The sequence below is a fragment of the Lontra canadensis genome, unplaced genomic scaffold (assembly GCF_010015895.1).
Source record: "Lontra canadensis isolate GAN:19392208 unplaced genomic scaffold, GSC_riverotter_1.0 scaffold60, whole genome shotgun sequence".
Lineage (NCBI taxonomy): Eukaryota > Metazoa > Chordata > Mammalia > Carnivora > Mustelidae > Lontra > Lontra canadensis.
In genome coordinates, this window is record NW_022631054.1 from 6,211,234 (window position 1) to 6,239,110 (window position 27,877).

Here is a 27,877-nt window from a genome sequence, read left to right on the forward strand (position 1 = left end):
AGGCAGAGGGAGAAGCAGGCTCCCTGTGGAGCAGGGAGCCCGATGTGGGACTTGATCCCAGGACCCTGGGATCATAACCTGAGCTAAAGGCAGACACTTAATTGACTGAGCCACCCAGGCATCTCTGTATTTTTTATTTCTAAGTGTTTTAAAGATTTTCTGAGTGTTCCTTTTTTATACTACTTATTTTATGGCAATATTGCCTTAGTGCTCTCTGAGGATATTAATTACAGTATCCCAACTCCCTTGATGTTTTCCTCTGCTTCTAATATCATCTCTGTTTCGAGCTTTTAACACCCCTCCCCCCCATTTTGGTCTCTCTCTTTCACGTTAAAGACTCTTAAAATATTCACTGTTTCTGGATGATCTTTATATGTAAGACTTAGCCCTTAAAAAAGCTGAATGGAAGCTTAAAAAGCTGATTGGTAGGACTTGTTGACTGGTGTACTCTTAATGAGTTACCAGGTAGTGGGGGAGGTCTTTTTCTCCAGAGAGGAATTGGCCAGTCTGCTACTGGGGCATCGGAAGCCTGGCAGCCAGAGCTCTGGGGTTGCCAATCAGGACAGTGGGGCAGGGAGGAGAAGCTTGTTCATTATGTCACATTTCACTTAATAACCCTGTTTTTAAGGAGGCACACTTCTGACCTCATGTGGGGCTGAAGACTTCCAGCCTCACCCTGCGGCTTCCTTCTGCTCTCCTCAGCCTTCGGAGGCCTGTGGTACATCCAGTTCCCCAGGCTTTCTGGACCCCTGCAGCACAGATTACCTGGTTTCTCACTGTTCCCCACTCTTCTCGGGCACTCAGCAGAAAGATTAAGCTGAAATTTAAATTAGCAGCCATTGATCTATCCACCCTGCAGTTTTCCAAACTTATGTTGATATTTTTTATTCTTTTCTGTGGGCTTGTGCCATTTTGATTCCCTGACTGTCATTTTCCTGAGGTTTCAGAAAGAATGGAGATAACTATGCATGTTAAGTCTGCCACATATAACCTTAAGTTGGCAGAAGTGAATCTTCCCAACTTCTCATTCATGCTCTTTCTCTCAAATACACAAACCCTATGCTCTAGCATCCCTTGTACTTTCTCGTTTCTGTTTTCTTGCTCAGGCCATCTTTCCTCCTTGGAATGTCTGCTCTTCTCATTTCGGACTGCTGACATCCTACGCATTCTTTTAGACCCAGTTTACGTGCCTCATACATGAAAGCCTTTTTTTTTTTTTTAATTTTTCTAACTAAAAATGACCATTCCATTGACTGAACTTTTAAATTTCTTGTTCACCAAATTCTTGTGGTCTTGCCACCCATGTAACACAGTCTACTGCCTTATGCTATAATTATTTATACACATACCACTTCCCGAGTTAGATTGTAAGGTCTTAAAGGGTATTGCAAGAGTGCTTTGTAATTTGTTGTTGTTGTTGTTGTTATGGGTAACACAGAACCTAGGCAACTAAATATTTCACAGACCCACAGAAGTTTAGTGCTAGAAAAGAATGTAGAGCTCTAGAATGTCAACTCATTTTATGAATGAATAAACAGATCCAATGTGATTAAATGATCCTGTAGTCATATGATAAACTAGGAACAGAACTGGAGCTGTCACCTCCTTCTCTAGTTCTTGAACTGCTAAACATAGTGGTAAAATCTGATATGTGCTTAATCTTGTTAATAAAATATTCTTGTTAATCCAGGGTCAACCAAAGGGTACTTTCTGTTTCACTCATCTTTAACATTGTTATATATATCTTTTTGGTCTTAGTAATTAGGATATTTTGTCATAGGTAATGTCATAGGTAGGTTCGTTCATTCTTTCTATCTTTCTTCTTCTTCTTCTTTTGATAAATTAGGATCTTCAGTAGTGTAGGTTTAATAAAACACTGAGCTGGGTAATAGTTTTATTCCAAGGCATCAGGGACCCATGGATTACAGGTAAGAGAAAAATGTAAGCAACTGTACTGAAAGTGCCCAGATTTCAAGGACATCTTTAAAAAATCAGTGATATTATGTATTTGAGGTGATTCTTTTTCACTTAACAGTAGATTGCAAACCCAATTTAGATGAGTCCTAGTTAATTGAAGTTTTGCTGTTTGATAATTCATCAAGGATTATTGCTTCAAAGTAACTTGGGTTACTCAGTCGGTTAAGCATCTGCCTTTGGCTCGGATCATGATCCCAGGGTCCATCAGGCTCCTGGCTCAGCAGAGAGCCTGCTTCTCCTTTTGCCTCTGTCTGCTACTTTGCCTACTTGTGCTCTCTCTCTGTCAAATAAATAAATAAAATCTTTAAAGCAATGCCCCCCCCCAAAAAAAACAAAAGAAAAAGTATATTTAAAGAAAAAAAAAGATTGTATTTATTTGAGAGAGAGAGAGACAGAGATAGACGCAGACTCCCACTGAGTAGGAAGTCTGGTGTGGGACTTTATCCCAGGACCCTGGGATCATGACCTGAGCCAAAGGCAGACGCTTAACAAACAGCCACCCAGGAGCCCCTGCTTCAAAGTATCTTGAGGGAGCGTGCTTCCCCCCTTCTCTCTGCCTGCTACTTTGCCTACTTGTGATCTCTGTGAAATAAATAAATAAAATCTTTAGGAAAAAAACAAAACAAAGTATCTTTAAAGTAAGTTGTGTCAAAAACTATCTAGCTCTTGACAGTCATTTCTAAAATGTTTGAGATAAGGTTAAGAGATTTAGATACTCCAGGAATATTTATTGGGGAAAGTTGAACTACAACTGTTGTCTGTTTAGTGTTTGTTGAATATTGGATGTGCCAGTCACTAATCAAAAACCCAGTGCATCCTTTTCCTCATTGCCCTCCTTTGGGAACTTCAGGGTACATGGGCAGGTTTTTAAGAGGCTGCTCCCTTTTTCTGAGATTTGGTTTTCATTAGGTTTTTGCCTTACAAATAAGGCTGAAGATTATAGATAGTTTCATGCTGAGTCTGGCTTGCAGTCTCCACGGCAAGCTGTTGCTAGACAAGCAGTCTATGGTAGATAAACCATAACCAACCGGTAGGCTGATTTGACCTCTGCCTAATGCCCATGACTTTTGGTTTTATACAAAATAGAATCTGTTGTCCTCAAATTTGAGAGAGTAAGGATTTATTGTCCTCATCTGTGTTTCAGCCTTCGGCCGTTTCCACATTGCCGCCTGGCTGCCGTTAGAGGGAATTCACTATAGCTCTGAATCCCTGCAGAGCGATGAAAAGGATCCATCCCTGCCTCCAGGATGGAGGCCGTGTTCTCTTCCCTTCAAACTCTTACCCATATTTCCTTTTATGACTTGTTAAGTCAGAGGCAGCTGGGAGGAGGCATTGGGGAAGCATTACTCACTGGGCACACATAGTGGCCCTGACTGCTGGTGGGGAGTCTGTGCTGAGTTGAGAGTGAGTCAGCTCTGGAAATGGAAAAATGTAGGGTAGTGGGGGGGCGGGGATTATGTGCCAGTGAATGCTTCTTCACTGCCTGTTCTTTCTCCTGTAAGAACTCATCACAAAGCTGTGAATACTGGGGTTCCGACTGGGGCAGCCAGTAAGCCAACCAACTTTGAGGTGATCATGTTTTCGGGGAAGGAGGGAGCCAACTGGACCTGACATCGCTGCCTTTTATGTCGTGTGTGTGGGTTTGGAGGCAAGCTTGAGCTTGTGTAAGGGGAGTTCTATGTGTACAGATTTCATTAGAATAAAAGCAGTCACAGAATCTCTTTGTCTTAGCTATAAAACTCACTCTTCTGGATCTATCTTTGTCCAGTAGGGGTCACTGGGGGGTTTAAACTCCAAATTAGAGAACCTGTCACTAATCTTAGTATGGGCCAATCAGATTCCTTATCTTTATTGTGGCATCTTTGTACATTGTGCCCCCCCCTTTTAATATTAGAGCAGAAATAAGAAATATGAACTTGTATTAAGAATTTTGTGGATCCGGTGACTATTGGATCTAAGAGATTTCCAGGAGTAATCCTAAGCTATAAAGAAATGGATGCCAAAGGACCACCTGTTAGGAGTAGTCTCTGGTAATATTTGTAGTCAAAGAGTGTAGGGTGAAGCAATTTTTTAATAAAGCCATAGCTACTTGAAGATTCCATCATGGAAAGAAACTGAAAAGATTATAAAATGTTCTTTTAATTTTATTTATGCTAACTCAATCATTTTTATTTTTATTTATTTTTTTAAGATTTCATTTATTTGACAGAGAGAGAGAGAGAAAGAAATCACAAGTAGGCAGAGAGGCAGGCAGAGAGTGAGGGGGAAGCAGGCTCCCTGCTGAGCAGAGAGCCCGATGTGGGGTTCCATCCCAGGACCCTGAGATCATGACCCGAGCCGAAGGCAGCGGCTTAACCCACTGAGCCACCCGGGCACCCCATTGTTAATCAAGTTTTTAATTTTAATTCCTGTACAAATAATATACACTGTCCTATCAGTTTCAGGAGTACATCAATCATTTTAAAATGTCTAATTTTGAACATGAAAAACAAATTTGCAAAATTAGAAAAATAAAAAATACAAAAAGAAAAGAAAAAGAAAAAGAATTTTGTGGATTTGTCGAGTATCCAAAGAACAAATTATTCCAGATGCTAGGTGAAGCAAGAAACCAAGTCTGAGATGGAATTGGTTTTATAAATAAGACTGAAAGAGACTTTTTAAAAAAAAATGAAAAAGGACAGGGGAAGAAAACTGTTTATTAAGCATCTGATGTGTACCTGCCTACTGACAACAGCCCTGAGAAATAGGTATATTTATACACATTGTACATTTTAGGAAACTAAAGGTCAGAAATATTAAGTGGTGTTCCTAGGGTCACATAATTAGTACCATAGTGATGGTAGTAGGGGAGATCCTATCAGGCACATTCATTTGTCTTTGGTCCTTGGACCCTGGTGAGGGTTCGTGAAAGCAGGTTTTAACTAGAAGACAAGCAGGGCCTGGTGATAGATTCTCCTATAAAAGACCAAAATGATTCTTGTGTGTGGATTAGGGTTCAGAGCAGGCTCAGGGGGTCCACAGGGCTAAAGAAGCTGACAAGTCTGTCTTTGTCTTCAGGTGGCAAGTTTTTCTTCTTTACTGTTGAGGGCTACTGCCAGAATCTAGAAAACAGTCTCACAGAGATCTTAAATTAGCTGTGTGCAAAGCTTGGTTTCCATGGATAAATGGTTTAAGTTGGTCTCTCTTACCTGCCTCTTATCTTGGCCTGGATTCTTTTTCTGAGTCTTGAATATAATTACCTATTGCATTCTCAGGCCTGGCTGGTTACCTTACTCTTACTATTGAGGGTTTGACCCCTTGTCAACTGCATGCCCATTTTGCCCTCTTGTGTTCCAAGGTGTCTCAGAGAAATTAAAGTGGATCATATGTTTCTTAGCCAGACCACACTGAAAGATGTTTTCCATTGAAACCATTTTTATTTAAAAAAAAAAAAAAAGAAAGAAAGAAAAGAAAAGAAGAGGGAAGAAACCATTTTTATTTGGAAAAGCATTTAGAAATTGTGCTTAAGCTGAATAGGAGTCAGATGCTAACTCTCCATCATGAATTTACTTGGAATGAGGGATATTTCTGGACAAAATAATAATTGTTAGCAAAATTCAAGAGCAATCTCCACGGACAGGACTTCTTTTCCTTGAATTGTCTCCATTTATTTAAGATACTGGCTACCAGAGTTTCCTGGAAAAAACTTCATAGCAGGGTCTCATTATTGCTCTGTGGAAAGAAATGAGCAGAATCCCAAAGAGAAAGATTACTTATGATAATAATAGAATATTAAGATGGAATAAATATTCTTGTCCTTTCCCTTTTTGAAACAATGCCATTGAAGCCTAATTTGATTTATTCGTTGATTTGGTGGCTTAGAGCTATTAAATACCACATGTTTTACCTTGACTAACCTCTTTGCACTGACCACTGAAGATGGGTCAATAACCTGCTGAGGCATAAAGTCTTTAATAGAGTTACACTAATAACAAAAGCTAACATTAATGAGTTAATGTTTAATTTTTTTTTAAAAATAGTCAATAGTGAGTGTTTGTGGTATGCCAAATAGTCCATGTCTTTTCTCACTTAATCCCCACTGCAGCACCACAAAGAGGTGATTTTATTATCCCCATTTTACAGATGAAGAAACTGAGGATTGAAGAGATTAAGTAATTCCTTCAAAGATACACAGCTAGAAACTGTGAAGTCAGAATTTGAATCTAGGTTTGGCTAACAGATTGTGTTAAGTTTAGAGCCCTGGGCAGAGAGAGGGTCTTGGGTTTAAGAATGAGTTTCCTGGGGGCGCCTGGGTGGCTCAGTGGGTTAAAGCCTCTGCTTTCGGCTCAGGTCATGATCCCAGGGTCCTGGGATCGAGCATCCCATCGGGCTCTCTGCTCAGCGGGGAGCTTGCTTCCTCCTCTCTCTCTCTCTGCCTGCTTCTCTGCCTACTTGTGATCTCTGTCTGTCAAATGAATAAATAAAATCTTTAAAAAAAAAAAATAAGTTTCCTGGGGCACCTGGGTGGCTCAGTCAGTTAAGCATCTGCCTTCAGCTCATGTCATGATCCCAGGGTGCTGGGATTGAGCCCCGAATCTGGCTCCCTGCTCAGCGGGAAATCTACTTCTCTCTCTGCTTCTCCCATTCCCCTGCCCCTTGCGCTCGCACTCTCTCAAATAAATTATTCTTTTTTTTTTTTTTTAAGATTTTATTTATTTGACAGAGAGAGACACAGAGAGAGAGGGAACACAGGCAGGGAAAGTGGGAGAGGGAGAAACAGGCTTCCCAGCGAGCAGGGAGCCAGATGCAGGGCTTGATCCCAGAATCCTGGGATCATGACCAGAGCTGAAGGCAGATGCTTAACGACTGAGCCACCCAGGCGGCCCCCACCCCTTTTAAAAGATTTTATTTATTTATTTAAGAGAGAGAGTGAGAGAGAGAGTGAGAGAGGAGAAGGTCAGAGGGAGAAGCAGACTCCCTGTGGAGCAGGGAGCCCAATGCGGGACTCCATCCTGGGACTCCCGGGATCATGACCTGAGCCATAGGCAGTCACTTAACCAACTGAGCCACCCAGGTGCCCATCAAATAAATTCTTTGAAAAATAAAATAAAATAAAAAGAATGAGTTTTCTAGGGGTGCCTAAGTGGCTCAGTTGATTAAGCATCTGCTTTTGGCTCAGGTCCTGATCCCAGGCACCTGTGATTGAGCCTTGCATCAGGTTTTCTCCTCAGCAGGGAGACTGCTTCTCCCTCTCCCTCTGCCTGCACTCTGCCTACTTGCGCTCTCTATCTCTCTGTCAAATGAATAAATTTAAAAAAATCTTAAAAAAAGAAAAAAAAAAGGAATGAGTTTTCTAGGGGAGCCCAGGTGGCTCAGTTAGTTAGTTGGTGTCTGTCTGCCTTTGGCTCGGGTCATGATCCCAGGGTCCTGGGATTGAGCCCATGTCCAGCTCCCTGCTCAGCAGGAAGCCTGCTTCTTCCTCTCCCAATGTACCACGCCCCCTCCACTCTGTCTTCTCTCTCTTTCTAATAAGTAAAAATAAATTCTTAAATAAAAGAAGACAAAAAAAGAATGAGTTTTCTAGGGTTGCCTGACTGGCTGAGTCAGTAGAGCATGTGCCCTTGATCTCGGTCTAGTTAAGTTTCAGCCCTTTGTTGGCTGTAGAGTTTACTTAAAAATAAAAATCTTTAAAAATGGTGGGCCACTGCCTTCTGTCCTCCATTAAAAAAAAAAAAAGATTTATTTATTTTAAAAGATTTTATCTATTTATTTATTTGAGAGAGAAAGAGAGCACACAGAGGAAATGTGAGAGGGAGAAGCAGACTCCCTAACGAGCAGAGAGCCTGATGCGGGGTTTGATCCCAGGAGCCTGAGAGCATGACCTGAGCTGAAGGCAGACACCCAACCAACTGAGCCACCCAGGTGCCCCTTGAAAAATATATTTATTTATTTGTTTGCTTGCGAGAGAGAATGAGCAGGAGGGGCAGAAGAAGAGATAATCTCAAGCAGACTCCCTGCTGAATGCAGAGCCCAGTGTAGGGCTCAGTCCCACAACCCAGATCTCATGACCTCGTTCAAGCAAGAGTAGGATGTTCAACCGACTCTGTCACCCAGGTGCCCCGTTCTGTCCTCCATTTAAAAAATAAAATAAAAAATAAGTTTTCTAGGTGCTATCACAGAATAGCACCCATTTTACTCTCCATTTTTACTCGTTTCCTTTCCTTTCCTTTTTTTCTCCCTCTCTCTTTTTTTAAGATTTTATTTATTTATTTGACAGAGAGAGAGCACAGCAGGGGGAGCAGCAGGCAGAGGGAGAGAGAGAAGCAGGCACACCAAGCAGGGAGCCTGATGTGGGGCTCAATCCCAGGACCCTGGGATCATGACCTGAGCCAAAGGCAGATGCTTAATGACTGAGCCACCCAGGCACCCTTTTCTTTTCATTTTTAAGGGTAAGCACCTAAATTGCTAAGCTGGACAAGAATGCCACCCAGAGTTCGGATGTTGAGCAGAATCCATGTCTGGAGCGATTTCTAGAAATGGAATTTCTGAATCAGTAAATCAGTTTCTTGCCAGCTTTAAGAAAAAGCAAAACTTACACTGTGTTCTTGGGGTCACTTTTTCCCTTAAACTCCCAGGTGGATTTGGAATTCCACTGTTAAAAGTGATATCTGCTGGGCCTATCTAGAGTAGCATATTAGGTTATTCTTGCCATAAGATGAATATTTTTCCAGGCATTTGCTCTCTGTTGTATGTTTTTACAATCAAAATAGATGCATTCCCAAGAAATGCTTAAATTTTGTGACTCTTCATGATTTACTGGACTGTGTTTAGCTCTTCCAGTGTGTTCCACCCTTATACCCCTGGCTCTCACAATTCCTTTCTGACACTCTTGTTCACTATTTAATTATTTCACTCATTACACAAGAAGTTATTTATTTTATTTATTTTTTTAAGATTTTATTTGTTTATTTGAGAGAGACAATGAGAGAGAGAGCACGAGAGAGGGTAGGGTCAGAGGAAGAAGCAGACTCACCGCCAAGCAGGGAGCCCCATGTGGGACTCTATCCAGGGATTCCAGGATCATGACCTGAGCTGAAAGCAGTTGCCCAACCAACTAAGCCACCCAGGCGCCCTAGAAATAGTTGTTTAGTGAAGTGATTTCTTATGAGAGAATTCATCTAGCTTCAAAAACTTCAGTGATAGAGTAAAAATTAAACACACATATAAAGTATAATATAATCTCAAGAGAGGGAGAAGTTTACTTCTGACTGGGATCGAGGGAGTCACCAGGGAAAATTCCGTGGGAGTATTGTCTTACAAGCTGGTCCATACAAATGGGATTTTGACTTGTGGAAATGGGAAGGAATTGCATTCCAGAGTAAATGAGGAAAATGTTGTGAAGCCAGAGAGTTTTGGATTTAATTTGCTGACAGCGGGGAATTAGAAATTTTAGAATGAAATTACAAATGAACATTCATTGAGCATTAAGATATACTGGTCATTATGCTTGTGTCAGGGAATGCAGACAGAATTTGCAAGTTGGAGATTGAGATTAGGAAAATTGGGTGAATTATCAATTTATTAAGGTTTTGTACAGTCTGAGCAATATTCAGAGGTCTTTGTGGTCAGATGTGGTTTGTATGCTGCTTCTCCAAATATTAATAGTAGCTGGTAGTTACTGAGCACATGCTGTATCCCAGGCGCCATCTACGCACCTTAAATGCGTAGGGTTAATCCTCGCTATGGCTCTTTGAGACCCATACTGTTAGTATCATCATTTTACAGATGAGGAAATTGAGACTCTATGAGATTAATTAAATAATTTGCCCAGGGATGCTGATGTGACGTATATAGTAGAGCCTGGATTTGAGCTTAGGCAGTGTGGCTTCAGACTGAGCCTGTAGATACCATGCTACTGTAATGCTCATGTCATCTAGGTTACTGAGCAAGAAATTTGGGAGAAAGAGTTTTCTAACAGTATTTTTTTTAGTGACACTTGGGTATGTAGAATATTATGTAGATACTGTGGGCCTTTGCATGTTGTTTGTTGTCACAATGCTGCATTGCTCTACATTATAGAGTCAGGAGCCACAGTGTCTCCTGATTAGCTCCTGTGAAGCACAGATCCTCTGCCTATCTGTAGGTAGATGCCTACTGGACTTATGGGAAGAGACTGATGACCAGAGTTCAGGGCCAGGTTTTGATTCCCAGAAGCCTTGGGCTTCCAGTGCTATCAGCCATAAGCTAGTCTCTACCAATTTTTTTTTTTTTTTTTTTTTTTTTAAAGAAAGCACTTGAGCACGTGTACCTGTGAGTGGGGAGGTGGGGCAGAGGGAGAGAGAGAATCTTTTTTTTTCCTATAAGATTTCATTTATTTATTCATTTGAGAGAGTGAGAGAGAGAGAACACAAGTTGGGGGGCGAGTACAGAGGGAGAGGGAGAAGGAGACTCCCTGCTGAGCAGGGAGCCTGAGGAACTGGGCTTGATCCTGTGACTCCAAGACCTGAGCTGAAGGCAGACACTTAACCAGCTGAGCCACCTAGGTCCCCGGAGAGAGAGAGAGAGAATCTTAAGCAGGCTCCAGGATCCTGAGATCATGACCTGAGCTGAAACCAAAAGTCAGATGCCTAACAGACTGAGCCACTCAAGGCACCCCTAGTCTCTACCAAATTTTTAATATCAGATATATTTGTTGTTTGAAAAAAGTCTTGTCTTTGTAAGCATGATTTTTCCAGATGTTAGTCTTTTAGATGGGTCCTAAATTTTTAGTCTCCATCTGCTCAAGTTAAGAAGCTTGTGGATGTCAGTTGTTTTGAGACCAGATCTAACTCTGTAGCACCGTGAGTGACGGTTGCAGCAGCCCTTCTCACAGGCTTGCTTTCATATCAGTCACAGACACGAAAGTGATTCTGGGGTGTTGCCTTGTTTTGAGATTTCTTGTGGGTAACGGTTGTGGGTGATCATCCTAAATTCTTGTGACTGAAGTAATCCTAGAGAGAAGCAGGTCTAAAATCTTTCATGAAGTTTACATTCTTGCTGTTACAGGGCTTCTTTGGTGGTTTGGGGCCCTGCCCACTGACTATATGGAAGGGATATCCTGGGGGGTGCTAAATATGACTTTAAATGGCCCATTCTTTGTATAATAAATGATCTCTTAAAAAACCCCAGTCACTCCCTCCTGCCAGCCTCTAACCAATTCCTACTAATTACAGCACACAGATCCATCTTAGTTTTGCTAAGTGAAAAATTTATTTTATTTCCACAAAGGCAGTCCTCCTCCTCTTCTTTCTTCCTTCAGACAAACATAGCATATATACAAAGGCTGGAAACAAATTTTTTACCTGTCATATGTAGAAAAATGGTGTGTCCAAGGTATAGCATGCCATCTTATGAGGAGCAAATGACTTTGGATACCTTTCATTGTCTTCTCTAATAATAACAGTAGGTTCAGAATGTGTCTTGACATTTGAGCGCTTTGGATTTTTTTCTTCAGATTTTCTGGGTATTTTTGAATGGCACAAGCATGATACATAATTTTCTAATTAAGACAGTTTTGCAGTGGCTTCTGGTAGTAGAAATAGGCAGAGACATGGCTTTCACTTTGGGAAATGAAAATATGGTAAAGATATTTATAAGATTGCAAAAAGAAAATTGTACAACGGGTGATACAGACAGCACCAGCACTGTGACGTTTGGGTTGAAGTTGAGATCCTTTCCTTGGAGCCAGGTGGGGCTGTATACAGACTGTCTTGTAAAGAGGAAGTATTCCAAACATATAAATATTTAAATTGTTTAACGGCAAGTTATTGTACTTAGTTTGCCAGAACATTTTAGCAAAGGGAGACAGTGTGATAAAATATATTGATTTAAAATCAGACAAATAAAAGTTCAGATGTCAGTTCATCCTCTTACTTGGTGACTTTGGACAAAATAACTTGAATTTTCTGAGCCTCAAGTTCTTTTTAAAAAGTTATTTTTTATTTATAATCTAAAAACATTTGAGTACAGGTGACACAATGTTATGAGCCCCAAGTTCTTGCTTTATAAAATATCCCCATTTATAATATTAATTAATAATATATAATATATTAACTAATCCTAATAATATTATCAGGATTAAATGAAGTAACAGATATGAAGGTGCTTTCTAGTAGCCACTCAATAAATGTGTATTGTAGTATTGGTATAGTATATTATAATAAATGCCCTTCCAAGCAAGTCTTTGGCTGTCACAGCTCAAGGCTTCTCCACAGTAAGGGGTGTGTCATCATCATCTTTGTGTCCACTGTGTTTAGCATGATGCTCTGTGTTTTTTAATTGAATGAATGAAATGTTCTGTTTCAGAAGAGAGCTCTGCTCCAGAGGGAGCTCCGGCTTAGTCTCCCCTGGAGAGTACTATCAGTTTTCCTTCTGTTGCACTTATTCCTTTCAGTAAATGCTGATATATTTCATATGTCAAGAAAAGTTCTCTTGACCCTACATCTCTCTCTCTCTGCTTTTGTTTTATAGCAAAATTCCTTGAGTAGTTTTTACTTTGTTGTCACTAATTCTCTTCTCCCAGTCTCTCTTTTTTACATTTAACTTTTAAAAATTATAAAAATTGAAATATAGTTGACACATTTTATTAGTTTCAGGTGGAGAACATAATAATTTGATATTTGCATGTATTGTAAAATGATTACTACAGTGAAGTCTGATTAACATTTGTCACCTTATATAGTTACCAAAAGCTTTTTTTTCTTTCTTTCTTGTGATGAGCACATTTAAGATATACTCTCTTAACAACTTTCACTTATCCATTTTAAATTTTTAACTGTAGTCACCATGCTGTTCATCATATCCCTATAAATCCCCTTCCTCTTGAGTCACAACCAGCCAGTCTTTTCTGGCATCAAAACTGCCCTTATTAAAGTCACCAGCAACCTCCACATTGCTAAATTCAGTGGTCCATTCTCAATTCTCATCATGACCTCTGAAGAGCTTTGGCATGGTTAATTACTACTTTTTTTTTTTTTTAAGATTTTATTTTTAAGTAATCTCTGTATCCTACATGGGGCTCGAACCCACAACCCTGAGCCCAAGAATCACATGCTTCACCAACTGAATCAGCCAGGCACCCCTAACTATCACTTCTTAAAACACTTCTTTCCCCTGGCTTCTGGGGCATCATGCTCTTTTGGTTTTCCTAATCCATTGGCTTCTCTTTTGGTGGTTCTTCCTCTTCCCCATATAATGTTGTAGGGTTTCCAGCACTTAGTCCATGCACTTGGTCTCTTCTCTCTGTTCACTCCCCAGATGATCTCATCCACTTTCCCGGCTTTGAAACTCATCCTGGATCTCTCCCGGAACTCTAGATTCATATATTCAGTTGCATTTTCAGAGTTCCACTGGTATATCAACTAGGTGCTTCAAACCTACTGCATCCAAAAGAGAATTCCTGCCTGTACCCCCCTCCCCCAAGAAAGTACAACTACAACCACCAGTGAGTCCCAAACCCTCTGCGTCTCTGGCAGTCTTTCCCATCTCAGGAAGTAGCAGTTCTGTTCATTCAGTTTCTCAAGCCAAAACTCTTGGAGCCATGACTCTATCCTTTCTGTGCTCATCTCACATCCAGTCTATAAGCAAATCCTGATGACTCTTTCTTTATAATTTATCCAGAATATGACCACATCTCACCAGCTCTAACACCACATTCTGGTCCCCGCTATTGTTTTTCAGCCACCAGTTTTCACTTGGCTTATTGGAATGGCATTTTAACTAGTAGCCCAGCTCCCATCCTTGCTAAGTCTGTTCTCAATATAGCAGCAAGGGTCATTCTTTTAAGACCCTAAGTTAAATCATGTCATTCTCTCACACAAAACTTTCCTACTTCCCTTAGAATAAAAGCCAAAGTCTTTATAAGTGGTTTATACAGCTATAGGTGGTCTGATAATCTCTCTTGCTTCATCTCTTGACATTCTCCCCTTCTCTCTGTGAGCTCCAACCAATAGAGTTTTCTCCATGTTCCCTGAGCACAACACACCTACTTCTGCCTCAGGATTTTTGCACTTGCTTCTTAAAAAGTTTGGCTCATTTTTTCTCTAGATAGTCATATGGTTTGTTAGCTCATATTCTTTAGATCTCTGCTTAAATACCATCTTATTAGAGACACCTTCCCTGAACATCTTATACATGAAACTGGAAACTTGACCCCACTGGCACTCCCTTCTCTTCTTCATCTCTTTTAATATTCTCCATTGTATTTGTGTGACAAACTATGTATTTGCTTGCTTGTTTGTATTTATTTTCCATCTTCTCCTACTGGTATATAAGTGTGAGAGCAAGGTCTTTGTTTTGTTCCCTACTGTGTTCCCAATGTCTAGAACAGTGCCTGGAACATAGTAAACAGTAAATATTTGATGAACGAGGTATAGGTAAGCACAAAATTATAGATGATCTGGATGCCATATTAAAATATTCATATTGGGGGCACCTGGGTGGCTCAGTGGGTTAAAGCCTCTGCCTTCGGCTCAGGTCATGATCCCAGGGTCCTGGGATCGAGCCCCAAGTCGGGCTCTCTGCTCAGCAGGGAGCCTGCTTCCCTTCCTCTCTCTGCCTGCCTCTCTGCCTACCTGTGATCTCTGTCTGTCAAATAAATAAATAAAATCTTAAAAAAAATATTCATATTGTATTTGTTCCCCTCAAGGGCCCTTTATCATCTTTTTGGTTAGTAGATTATTCGGATCTAAAACACTTCCCTTTTATTTATTTATTTTTTAAGATGTAACTTTGGGGGGAAAAAAAGGTTGGGCTGCCTGGGTGGTTCAGTTGGTTAAGTGTCTGACTCTTGTTTTCAGTTCAGGTCACTATCTCAGGGTTGTGAGATCAAGCCCTGCATTGTGCTCTGCGCTTGGCTTTGAGCCCCTGCTTAAGACTCTTTCTCTCTGGGCACCTGGGTGGCTCAGTGGGTTAAAGCCTCTGCCTTCTGCTTGGGTCATGATCCCAGGGTCCTGGGATGGAGCCCCACATCGGGCTCTGCTCAGCAGGGAGACTGCTTCCTCCTCTCTCTCTGCCTGCCTCTCTGCCTACTTGTGATCTCTGTCTGTCAAATAAATAAATAAAATTTAAAAAAAAAGACTCTTTCTCTCTCTCTGCCCCCCCTTCTAAAAAAATAAATAAAATAAATAAAGGTAACTTTACAGGTATTAAGGCAATTTGCATTTTTTAAAGCTTATTTGTGAGAGAATATAGCATATTTGCATACCATAGTGTAAAAGGCACCTTAGGAATGAATAGGAGCTAGATTGTTAGCAAGAGAAGCTATAACTCTTCCCTGAGTGAAAGTTGTCACAGAGGGTGTTAGATGTGCTCCTGGCTGTTGGGTTATATTGTATGTCCGCACTTTATTTTATAAAATATCTCTTCTGAGAAAAGTAAATGAAAAGAGGAGAGGTGGTACTGTGAGGCCTTTGCATATTCAACTTAGGTTGTGTGAACTTCTTTCTAGTCTTTCTGTGCGTTATGTTTGCTAAAGTATATATAAATTGTGTACAATAAAACTCACCCTTTTGGGCATACAATCCAGTAAGTTTTGACAAATTTATACAGTCATGGAACCATCGCCACAAAAGTTCCCTTGTGTTTCCCTTTCCTCACCCCCAGATCTTGAACCACTTACCTGATTTCCATCCCTGTAGTTTTGCTTTTCCATAATGTCATATGGATGGGACCATACAGTATGTATCCTTTTGTGTTTGGCTTCTTTCATGTAGTGTAATGCTTTTGAGATCCATCCATGCTGTTGTATCAGTAGTCTGTTCCTTTTTTATTGCTGTGTTATAGTCCACCGTATGGACGCACTAGGATTTGTTTATTAGTCCACCAGTCGATGGCCTTTTGGCTGTTTCCAGATTTTCATTATTTTGAATACAGCTACTAATATCTTTCACATACAGATCTGTGTGTGGACACATGTTTTCACTTTTCTTGGGTAAATCCTAGCAGTGCTACTGCTTGGTTGTTTGATATGTGTATGCTTAACTCTATAAGAAATTGCCAAACTAGAGGGGTTGTGCTAATTTATACCCCCACCAGCCGTGTATGAGAGTTCTAGTTGCTTCATGTCCTTGCCAGGACTTGATATTGTCGATCTTTTTAATTTTAGTCATTCTAGTAGGTATGTAGTGGTAAAGTGTTTTCAGTTGCTGCTACAGCCTCCATATCAAGTTTTCATTTGTAAGCAAGCCTTTGTTTTGTTGGAAGGCATTGTTTTCTGCTGTCATTGAGCATCCCCATATCCCCTTTGGCAGCTAATGGTGGATTTTCCAGCTCTGAGAACACACTGGTTTTTTGTCCTCCTTGTTCATCTTCATCATGCTGTGTGTCAGATCTATCTAATGGAGCTTGTTGTGTATGTGATCCTCTCCATAATGATCTTCGGGTCCCTCGCCTCCTCTTCCTAGGCCATGGGTGTGGAAGGGTTGCCCTCCGACTGGCCAGGGACTCATGGATACTTAAAATACATCCTTGTGCACTTTGCCTCCTCCCCACAAGTGATTCCCTAGTAATTCTGGGACTTTTTTTCTTTTGGCTCTGTCCTGAAGTCTGGTATTCCAGCCAGGCTGGGAATGGAAAGTTAAGAGCATGACGTCCTCTGACACCCTCCCTTCTTGTACAGGGGTCTGAGGTTTGTTTGTTTAAGCTGAACAGAGGATGCCAAAGATAGAATTTGAGTCAGCTCAGCACTAGCTTAGGCGCTCCTTTTCACTCTCCTGGTTCCTCCTTCCCTTTCCCCTCCCCCTCTGGCCAGTTGTTTCCTGGGCTTTGTCTGAGATACACTGTACAGTTTTAGCCCCATCTAGTACTGCCTGCTGAAAGACCGCAACGAGATGGAGGAGAAGCCGCCAGGAAGTTACTGACAACTATGTGCTGTGGGCCGCTGCCTCTGTGCTGATAGTTTGGGACAGCAGTAACCTCAGGAGAAAGGCATTCAGAGGCCTGCTGAGCTGTGGGCTTGTGGCTAAACTCAGGGAAGGAGGAAGGACGGGCCTGGAAATGCCTCTTTTAGATTCATCTTATTTGCCATCAACCATCTTTATTTTGACCCACGTTCTTGGAATTGCGGGCGTTCTCTACTGGAAGAGATGTGCCAGAGGCAGAGCAGGTAACTTGTGATGGGGAGTTATTCTTTAAATCGGCTGTGGGGCTTTTTGAGGGTGGGGTAAATGACGGAGGGCTTCCTAGTGGCTGTCCTTAAAGGGCCAGTACCTCTTTTCAACTGGGGTGCTGTCAGATCTTCGTGTGTATGTGGATCTGCTGAGGAAACTGGGCTGCCCTCGGACCAGTGTGAGACCCGAACTCTTCCCCACTGTCTGTGGCTCTCTACTAGAGGGTGCTGGTTTGATGAGGTGACATCTGGGCTCCAAGCTGAGGGAAGTGGCTAACTGTGCTGACTTGGGTCCTTGCTCCGATCAAGCTCTTCCTTTCCCTACTTTCTCACAATCTCAAAGTGGCTTCTGGATCTTTGTTTTTAACCAAAAGCATCCAGTAATTCTAACACCCTCCTCTAGGTAGAGATATGAGAAAACATGTGGGATTAGAGAAGTTTCTGGATTTGGTGTATTTTTGGGTGAGAAAAGGCAGAGGAAGAAAAGCTAGTGAGAGGAAGGGGTAAGTGGTATCCTTGCCAAGGTGCCTCTGTTCTCTTCGATAGAATTAAAATTGTTCCTTTCCCCTCAGGCAGCCATATAGTTTACTTGTTTATGTAAGTCATCCTGTTCAATTTGAGGAAGTTAACTGTTCCTGTCTCCAGGGAGTCAGCCCCCATACTTAAAAAAAAAATAAAGATGCTAGCAGACCCCTCTTTCTTCTCCTGTTTGCTATTAGTTACATTATATTCCGTTGAGTTCTAAAAGCTCAGTGCAGGAATCAGCCTCAAATTTAGGTGATTCTAAATCTCCATGGTTGAAGATTAATAAAGTCTAACTTTTCCTGGAGTCCACCCTTGCTTGGATCTCTGTGCCTTCAGTACTGTCCTTGTGATCCCCCTGCTACCTTTAAGCCAACGTATTAAGATACTTGTTCCTTTGTGTCTTAAAAGTTATCTTGCAGACTCGATGACTTATCACTTTACTTTCTATTAAAAGTTCATGAATGCTTGACAGAATTAGAATTAGAATCAGAATCAGTCGTTCCCCAGTGTCCTTTCCAGTAAGTCCCAGAAAAGATTTTGACTAAATATTCAGATCCCACCATCTGTCTATATCAGCAAAAACAGACATTTAGAAATATATTTGCTTGTGTGGTGGTGTGTTTAAAGAGGTAGCCCAAAGTGACTTTCCTGAAATGTAAAGCCTGGATTGGAATTTAGAAAGGAATAGGCAGGCATGAATTATTCGGCCGTATATACTATTTCATATGCAACGAGAAAGTAATTACCATCCAGGTGGAGGCTGCTCCTTTCCTTTCCTTGTGCACTGCGGTAATGACATTTCTAAACCGCTAATTGATTAATATTTTAAAAGTTTATCTTCAGTATAGGATTTTCTATGATACTTAGAAATCGGAGCCATCTCCGATTTCAGTAGCCATAAAATGCATTGAAATAAAAAAAATAAATTGGAAAAGCTTTTTATTTTTGTGAAATAACTTTGGTTCTAGTATCTAATAATTAATTGGGAAGGTACCGTATTCACTTTATCTGTCAAATTGGATTCGGGGTTTTGTAACTGGAGATTATGGATACCAAAACTTCTGTAGAAGTGCTTAAGAGATTCTGTACCCATTTATTTTAATTTCAATTTTGAGATGTATTTTATCTATTTAAAGTGTATTTAAAAGGAACACCTATGTTCTCATGTACTACCTGGTAGTTGGACATCATCAGAATAAAGTTTCTCCACCATCTCTAAGCATATATTTAAACTGCTTATAAATGTACATTTTACTAAAAAAATGAAATTTGTATCTTTTCATCTGGTCTTTTTTTTTTTTTTTTTAAATTGGAAGTGTTTCCCTGTTGCAGGACATACTGCAGGCAAGGCTCAGTTGTATGGGCTCAGGTGCTTAGTCCTGAGTGGGTAACACATTGCCAGGTGATGACACTGTAATATTGGCTGAGTGTGTACTAAAAGATCTTGTGCTTCTTGTAGCACATTTTTAGTCATATTTACATATTATAAAGAGTGTACACAATTTTAGGTATCCAAGGTATTTGACTTTGAAACATATTTCTGCTATTCTTTCAGGCTCTTGTATCAATTTTTTTGAATAATACCCTGAGATTACCAGGCACACTGTGAAACTATTACTGTTTGTTGCTATTCATATGAACCAGTTTATAAAAAAGGGTTCACTGTGATAACATGCAACATAGAAATAGACTGGATGCTGAGGCTGATATAACTGTAATTAATTAATCTCAAATTTTAATAAAAATTACCTGACTGGTTATATCATTTATAAAGCTTTAAAATAAGTAACATAAATTTGAACCCATAAAATTGATTTATACTATTAAACACTGCTTTTATTTATTTATTTATTTTTTAAAGATTTTATTTATTTGACAGACGGATCATAAGAAGGCAGAGAGGCAGGCAGAGAGAGAGGGGGAGGCAGGCTCCCCAATGAGTAGAGAGCCCGACACAGGGCTCACGGGGCTTGATCCCAGAACCCTGAGATCATGACCTGAGCCGAAGGCAGAGGCTTAACCCACTGAGCCACCCAGGCGCCCCTTTATTTGTTTTTTTAAACAATGTTTTTATATGTTCTGTAAGTTGAGTTGCATATAAGATTTGTTTGAAAAAGTGATTATAGAACATAGAATCTTTGGACTATTCATTCTGTTGGTGACTGGGGAATTCTTTTTTAAGTTGGAAGTTGCCTCTTTGTAACTTAGGTGCATTAGTCCAAATTCTGCCTGGGAAAGATCAAGTCTACTTTCTCTTCTAGGTGTCAGGCTTGCTTAGGTTTGAAGGCTGTCTTTGCCAGTGAACACTTCCCTTTCCATTGACTATATACGATTTGCTAACTCCTTATTATTCTAGTATTCCTTTGAATAGTTAAATGGATTGTTTTTGCTTGGAAAATTTGGAGGCTAGGTGTACATGTGGAGTGATGAAGGGAGTACAACAGAAACATGGGAAGGAATCACTGATCACTATTACTTCATTTTCCTTATTTGTTTTTTGTTGTTGTTTGTTTGTTTTGTTTTTTTTTCTGGGTGTTATGGGTCCACTGATGAGCTCTGGTTACATAAGTATGTGGCTTTTACAACCACGTTCAAAAGTCACCATATCTTCAGTGGATGTAAACAAGATACAGGAAGACACAGACCGTTTGTATTGAAATCATATACCTGTAAGGCAACTTTGCGTTCAGTTAGTATTTAGATATATTTTTTAAGATTTTATTTATTTATTTGACAGAGAGATCACTAGGAGGCAGAGAGACAGGTGGAAGCAGGCTCCCTGCTGAGCAGAGAGCCTGATGTGGAGCTCTATCCCAGGACCCTGAGATTATAACCTGAGCTGAAGGCAGGGGCTTAACCCACTGAGCCACTCAGGTGCCCCAGTATTTATATTTTTAAATAGTTTTCAGTATACCCTGTCCACTCTTATATTTACATATATTATCTCATTATTCCCAAAACTTCCCACTGTTTTAGTTTGTATCCTCATTATTTTTCTCTAGGGCTGTTGAAATAATCTATTTCCCCCATACTCTTCCCCACCCCCACCTGTGTTCTAACTGTTGCCAGAGTTACCTTTCTAAAATAGAGAGCTGTCTGTATCACTCTCCTGCATAAAATCCATCCATGCTTCCTCTCTGCTTTTAGAAGAAAATTCAAACTTTTCAGCATGATGTGAAAGTGTTTTCATGGGGCGCTCTGGCTAACTCTGTGGGTAGAGCATGTAACTCTTGATCTCAGGGTCATGAGTTTGATCCCCATCTTGGGTGTAGAGATTACTTTAAAAAAAAAAAAAAGTGTTTTTATGATCTGCCCCCTGCCTATTTCACTAGTTCCATTTCCTCTCCTGGCCTTACAAGCACCTAGTACACCAGCCTCGTTTAAAAAATTGTAGAGCTCTACCCCAAATGCCCGTACCCTCTTTTCAACTGGACTACTTGATACTTGTCCTTCAAGGTAAGTAGTTAGTGCCTCTGGAAAGCCTTCCCCACTGAGGTGAGAGTTCTTCTGTGCGCCAGCAGCACAAGTGCTAGTGCTTCTTGCTCAAACCTGGATTGTCAGCTTGCTCTGCTTGTCTCTCGCTCTCCACTAATTACAGTCTGTTAGACTGTAAGATCTTTAAGAGCAGGGACTCTTACTCATTTCAGTTTCCCAAGTGTCTGGGACAAAATAGCTGCCAGTAAATGTTACTCGAACAAATAAAATGAAAGAATTAAGATAGCACTAGATATAAGCTGTAGCAGGGAACTTGTCTTATTCATTTATGTACTTATTGGGCTTGGCTTAGCTTGACATGTGGTCTAAGGTAGGTGCTCGGTATAGATTAATTGAATGATACAGAGTTGCCCTGTATTTTAGTTTATTAATATCTCACATTGTGGTAACACAGAAAGGAAAAAAGCTTTATGGTTCCTTGAGAAGAACCTTTGAATTTTTGCGTGTTTGCCAAAGGACGGATGTGTCTCTCTCTAGGGTCTTGTTTTCTTTATCTGCAAAATAAAAGAGTTGGACAGTCCAGTCTCTTAAGGTTCTTTCCATTTCTAACATCCCACTAGGAGACCAGCTATAATCACTGGATCTGGGCCACATGAAGTACAACCTAAGACTGCATCACCTTTTCTCTCTCCTCTCTCCCCTCTGTTTCCCCTCTCCTCTCCTCCCCTTCCCCTCCCCTCTTCTCTTCAGCAGCTCCATCACACTGCTGAGTCTGTTAAACTTAAGATCTGTTATACTTAAGATCTGTTATAAAATGGTCAATCCTGGTACATGAATTGCTATATCTCCCCTCTAGACACTTCTGTGCCTTTAGTTTTCTTGAACTTCAGTACAAGACATAAGTATCCTAGTTCCCTTTTGTCCTATGAGATTTCATATCACTTTTTGAGATTGTTTTGAATGTTTATCCCCCCATTTATGACATTAGCTGTGCCTCTTCCATTCATCTTATCTAAAATTTTGTTGTAATAGGCTCTTGATAAATAAATAAATGGCCATGTATCTACTATATCTTTACTCAAGTAACTAAACCATTAGCTGTCTTAATCAACGTGGAGGCTTTGCCTTTTTCTTTCCTTAGCTTTTTTTTCTAGATCAGTGTGGTGTGTAGGAAGACCCTTGAACTTGGAGTCAGGAGACTTGGGTTCTAAGTCCTGGCTTTTTTTTCTTTCTTTCTTTCTTTCTTTCTTTCTTTCTTTCTTTCTTTCTTTCTTTCTTTCTTTCTAAGATATTACGTGTTTATTTGAGAGAGAGGGTGCAAGTGAGAAACAGCAAGCAGAGGGAAAGAGAGAAGCTCCCATTGAGCAGGGAGGCCAATGCGGGCTCAATCCCAGAACTCTGAGATCATGACCTGAGCTGAAGGCAAACACTTAACCGACTGAGTCACGCAGTAGCCCCAGTCCTGGTTCTTCTTCTGACTGCACGAGATGCTAGATGGGTTAATTACTTTCTCTGCACTTTTTCCCATCTGAATGAGAAGAATAAAGACTAAGGTCTCTAATTTCCTGTGCTTCTGGCAGTGTGATCATCTGGCCTCCACTTGGATGTGGTGACATGGAATTGTGGTTGAGGTTCTGGGTCAGGCTACCTGTGTTACCATCCTACCTCTGCCACTGCTTGCAGATTGATATCAGTCTGTCTGGGTCTGTGCTTCCTCATCCATAAAGTGAGGTTAATAATACTGCATGGTTGTTTTGAGTTAGTTTTTAGAATACATTCTGTACATAGTAAGGACTATATAATTGTGGGATTTGTTTGCTTGCTTGTTTTTTAGTAATCTCTACCCCCAATGTGGGGCTTGAACTCACGACTGAGTTCAAGGGTCACATGCTCTTCTGACTAAGCCAGCCAGGTGCCCCAAGGACAATATAATTGTTTACTATCCTCATGATACTTTTTTCACAAAATATATCATTGAGGACATAGTAATTTCCAATATGCTGCAGGAACAAAATATAAATATTTATCTTTACAGTTGGGAATGAAAAAATGTGAAAAAGCCAGTGTGGGAATATACAAAAAGTTAGTGATATATTATGAATCATTGTCTTACACATTAGAAGGAAAGACTTCTGCGTCCACTTTAATATCCTTAACAGTGGATGATTCTGGTATTTAAGGAAATAAATGTATAGCTTTGATTTTCTGTGCTATTGTAAGAAAGCCAATAGTTGTAAATTCTCTGATAACTTCTAGCCATGTGTGGAAATACTGGCTTGGATTTCTTTCACTCAACATTTTATTTTTTATTTTTATTTTTTTCCCCACTCAAGATTTTAAATTCTGCAGGTAGCAGTCAGATTCACTTTTTTCCTGCCTCTAACATTGCTGGACACCCAGTGACCAATGACATGACTAAAAGTTGGTCAAAAAAGAAGGGGGATGACCTGGGTAATCACTGCTCAGGCTGGTCTCCTCTGAATAATTAAGAGCTGACTGCCTTAATCAAAATTCTTGCTGTTAGTGGTAGCTTCCCTTTTGAGGCTCAGGACCTCCTAGGAGGGAATGCCTGTGTCTCCTGGCAGGTAGACTGACCTTATCCCCAGGACTCTCTCCCCTAACTTCCTCAGTCTGTAATGCCTTCACAGGAAATAGATTCTGCTTGGATGCCAAAGGAGTCAGGAAAAGGCAGCCTTTGATTTACCTTTGCAGACCTTACTCAGGGATGATTATTTTGACTTTCAGACTTTGAAATTACTTCATATTTCTAGAAGTTACCCCACATATTCATTTGGGATATGCCCTAAATCTGTATTTAGCTATAGTCAAATATTTTTATTTTTTAATCTTCCCAGGAATATTCAGCCACCTTAAATATATAGCTCCCCCATGACAGTGTAGTGATTCTGGATTAGGTCCCTCTCAGAAACAGTAGGGTGTAACAGGAGGTGGGGCTTTGGAGCTGGACAAATGGATACATAATCTCGGTTAAGTTATTTAGCCTTTAAAAAATATTTGTTTATTTCAGAGAGAAAGAGGGAACTATAACAAGCATGCGTGAGTTCGGGTGGGGGGTGGGTGGTGGCGTGGAGAGGGGCAGAAAGACCAGGAGACAATTTTAAATAGGCTCCCTGCGGAGCATGGAGCCAGAGGCGGAGCTCAGTCTCCAGACTCTGAGATCATAACTTGAGCCAAAACCAACAGTCAGATGCTTAACTGACTGCACCACTCAGGTGCCTCCAAGTTATATAGCCTTTTAAAAGTATTTTCATTTCTGAAATGGAGATAATAATACCTTAGAGAATTGTTGGGATTAGATGAAATTATATTTAAAGTTCTTAGCACATTACTTGTGAACTGAGTTACAGTAGATGCTCAGTTAATTTTAGCTTAGATTATTAGTGCATTCAAAATGTTTTAGAGACCAGAATATGAAGACAGAAGACACAAGACTCAAGAAACTTAAATCAGATAAAGGAAAAATTTACTAAAATGTGAATCAGGAAACATTTATTCCTTTTTCTTCTCTCTTCCCTATTCTGTGTGCACTTCTCTTCTTAGGACAAGGTAAGTTCTAGGAGGACCCTTCCTTTCCAAGGCTGACTAAGAAGAGTCTGATAAAAGGAGCAAACTGAGGAGAGGTGTTGCAGGTTATCTGGGTGACTGAGAGAGCTAAGTCAAGGAGAGATGAAGTCAGCCGTGAGTCCTGTTATTACTAAGTAGTAACAGGAATATTAGTTTGTAGGTGGGAGGGATGCCGAGTAGGGAGTGAAGAAAGCTGGCAGAACACTGAGGCAGGTCACAGAGCTTGTGTAAATTGAGTGGTCTGCTAGGCAAGCTCGTTTTTACTCTTTTTCACTTGCAGTCTTTGGGACTAATCTCTGCAAACTTGCTTTCCTGGGTGTTTCTCCCTCCCTGCATTTAGGAATAGGATTGGAGGTAGCATTAGCCTGAAGAAGTCATTCTATTTAGGGAAGGGGCCAGTGATTAGGCCCTTATCTGCAATGGGGCCTTTCAGAGTGGTGTGAGGCCCCATCAGAGTGGCAATCCTGCCTTCGACAGAGGCTCGCTCTTCTAACCCCTGGTTGGGTCAGAAGTGTGAAGAAGCAATAGATGGGCTGGGCCATCCGAATGAAAAAGCCCTTCATTGTGTTCCTTCAACATTCCAGTGTCTGGTACAATTAGCCAAGACTCAGAAAACAAGTTGGACAAACAAGTAAGCAGCCCTCCACTGCTGGATAAAGGGATCTCTGGCACCGCTGAGTTAAGTGCTGGGACTGTAAAGACAGGGTTGGGAGGGTCTGGGAAGAGGTGGGGATTTGGAATGATATTCCTGGCTGGATGAGGGGACAGAATGGAGCAACAAGCAAACAATATTTTTGAGGTTGATGAAATCTGCCCTGCTAATCTACCTGAGAGGCTGGCTGGGGCTGGGCTAACCAGTGAAGTAGGTGGAATCATGGCAGAGAGACTGTGACTCTTGCTTTTGGGCAGCTGTAAATGTGGGGGAATGGAGCTCCATTTAGAATCTGGGAATCTCTTGGCAGTGGACAGTGTATGGGATTTACTCCGTTATAGTATCTGCCATTGGGGGACATTCTCAGTTGGTTAACACTTTACATGTACTTCTGCCTGAGAAGAGGCCTGCCAGAGGAGCAGTTTGTTGGGCAACGGATGTACTGTTCCTGACTTGGCAGTAAGCCGTTCTACCTTACCAGCTCTTCTGCAACTGTCTAAGATTCACCAGGTCACAAGCTTCTGCTCTGCAAATGGAGGGTAACTCAAAGACCAGCCTCTTTCTACCTGCTCAGGCTTACTCAATAACTTGGCTGCACTTTTTCATAATGAAGCTCCCACCTCTGTATGCTGCTGTCGGTCTGAAAACACTAAGCTGCGTCCACTTTTGAATAGGATGCTTTTTGCCTTGAGACCTGAACCCAGTTTTTGGAAGTGCCCTAGGGAGGAGCTTCCTCTCTGACCTCAAGGGGAGGAGGAGGTCATTAGGAAGTGGTGGGTGGAGCCACGACTCTGTACTTCTGCTGTCTCTCTCTGCTCATTGCATAGCCCTTTGGCTATCTATCTCTGTTTACCTCGAAGCCTTTTTTGAGGAGCTGCAGAAGGTGCACGAGTCACTAGCTGGACATTCTTTGGAATACCCTCCTTTTGGGTGAGGTCAGCAGACACAAGAGTACCATGTGGCCTAGTTACCAAGATGAACACGAATTCAACGCCCACCTGGTTTGCCGCATGTGCTGTATGGGTTAGTATGTGAAGTTTTTTCCTTGTCTGGGCCTGTGGATCCCAAATAGCCCTTGTTGTCATTGACTCATAGGAGTATATGGGTTTTGAAGTCTTGGAGGTGTTACAGCCTTTGTCCTTGTTAAAATGTGCGGGGGGAATACACGGGTGCCCTACTTCCTGGGGAACTTCTTAAGCTTGTAGTGACTGGCAGTTAAGAGTCTGAGCTTTGGGTGTGGGACTTTTTTATAGAGGCTGAATTCATGCTCATGCTTCTTTTTGCCTGTATCAGGAAACCACTTTTAAGTTATGTTGCATAGTTCTGAGAGTCCAGGGTGTATTTTTAGCAGAAGTTGGTTGGTTACGGAGTCCACCTCTGAGCAGACTGGATGGGGGGGTGGGAGGGAGGAGTCATGGCCTGGGTTTCCTCTTTCACTTACTCTCTTCTGCCAGCTATGAGGAGGGAAGAGGGCTCCAGGATGGTCTGAGGACGGGACCTGGGACGGGATGGGGGACCTAAAGAAGAATTGCAGGCTAGGAGGACTATTGTACAGGCTGTGGCTTAGGTTTCCCTGGATAAAGGACAAGAGTTCATTTAAATCATGTTCTGTGACCTTGAGCAAGTGGCCCAGGCTTTTTGGCCACAGATTTCTTTGGCTTCCAAACTGCAGGGTGCACAGACTGGTGCTGGAATGAGATGTCAGTTCACCCGTTCTTGGTAAAATGAAAAAGGTAAGGAGAAAGTAGTGTGCCTTTCATAAAAGGAAACTCATTTCAAGACCTGTCCTTTACTGTGATTTTCCTTCCTACTTTTCTGGTGTTAAAATGTCCTTTATTTTATGAAAGAATTTTTCTTAGGTAGTAGCTTGGTTTTAGATTATCCCTACTTAGCAGAAGAAAAGGTTGACAGCTTTATGTTAGGTTTTCTGATTTATTTTGGAACACTTACTGATTTGGAAACTCCTGGATTGGTCATCAACTTTGATAATCAAAATAACTTTTGATATTATTTTCTCGAATCTCTAAAGCAGAACAAAATTGTGACCCAAATAGGCAGATTTTTCACTAAAATTGAAATCGCCAGCTATTTTATCGAGGGGAGAGAGCAGAAGAAATCTCAGAAGGGGTGTAGGAGAGCTACAGTTACGATTCTGTCTCCTGACCGCTAGGCCAGTGCTGCCAGATATTTAAGTGCTTTGTGAGAAACAAAGGTGGTATTATAATAATGTTTGGGGCACATGGAGGGGCGGGTTTAGTCTGTTGTTGCCATGCAGTCTAGCCTTCTATCTTTCTGGTATCATTGAGAGTTCCTTCCTGAGATCTAGAGAAAAGAATCTTCTGCATCTGAAAGTGCTTGGAGATAAAAGGGCCCCTTTTCTCTAACCAACGGAGAAGTTTAAGGAAGTTTAGAATCTTTATTGAAAGTTTGGGGGCAAAAACATTCTCATCGTACCCTGTTTAATCCCCCAAGGCAGGGTGGCCTAATGGACTCTGGCATCACCTGTCTGCTTGGGGCTCCAGCCCTACCACTAAATGGCTAGATGAGCTAGGGGAGTTGCTTGATCTTTCTATGCCTTG

The 27,877-nt window shown here is 41.1% G+C and overlaps 1 protein-coding gene across 28 annotated transcripts in view; it reads left to right on the forward strand.

Moving 5' to 3' along the window:
* Positions 1-27,877, forward strand: part of MACF1 (microtubule actin crosslinking factor 1) — a 337,353-nt gene that overhangs the window by 89,683 nt on the left and 219,793 nt on the right. The window contains exon 1 of one of the 28 annotated variants that reach the window (XM_032877341.1): positions 16,737-17,098. The exons of 26 other annotated variants lie outside the window; for them this stretch is intronic. In XM_032877341.1, the coding sequence (XP_032733232.1) occupies positions 16,990-17,098 (109 nt within the window). In that variant the 5' untranslated portion in view covers positions 16,737-16,989. Of the gene's footprint in view, positions 1-16,736; positions 17,099-26,099; positions 26,322-27,877 lie in introns of those variants that run through there. One more of the 28 variants, XM_032877344.1, reaches the window with a different exon arrangement.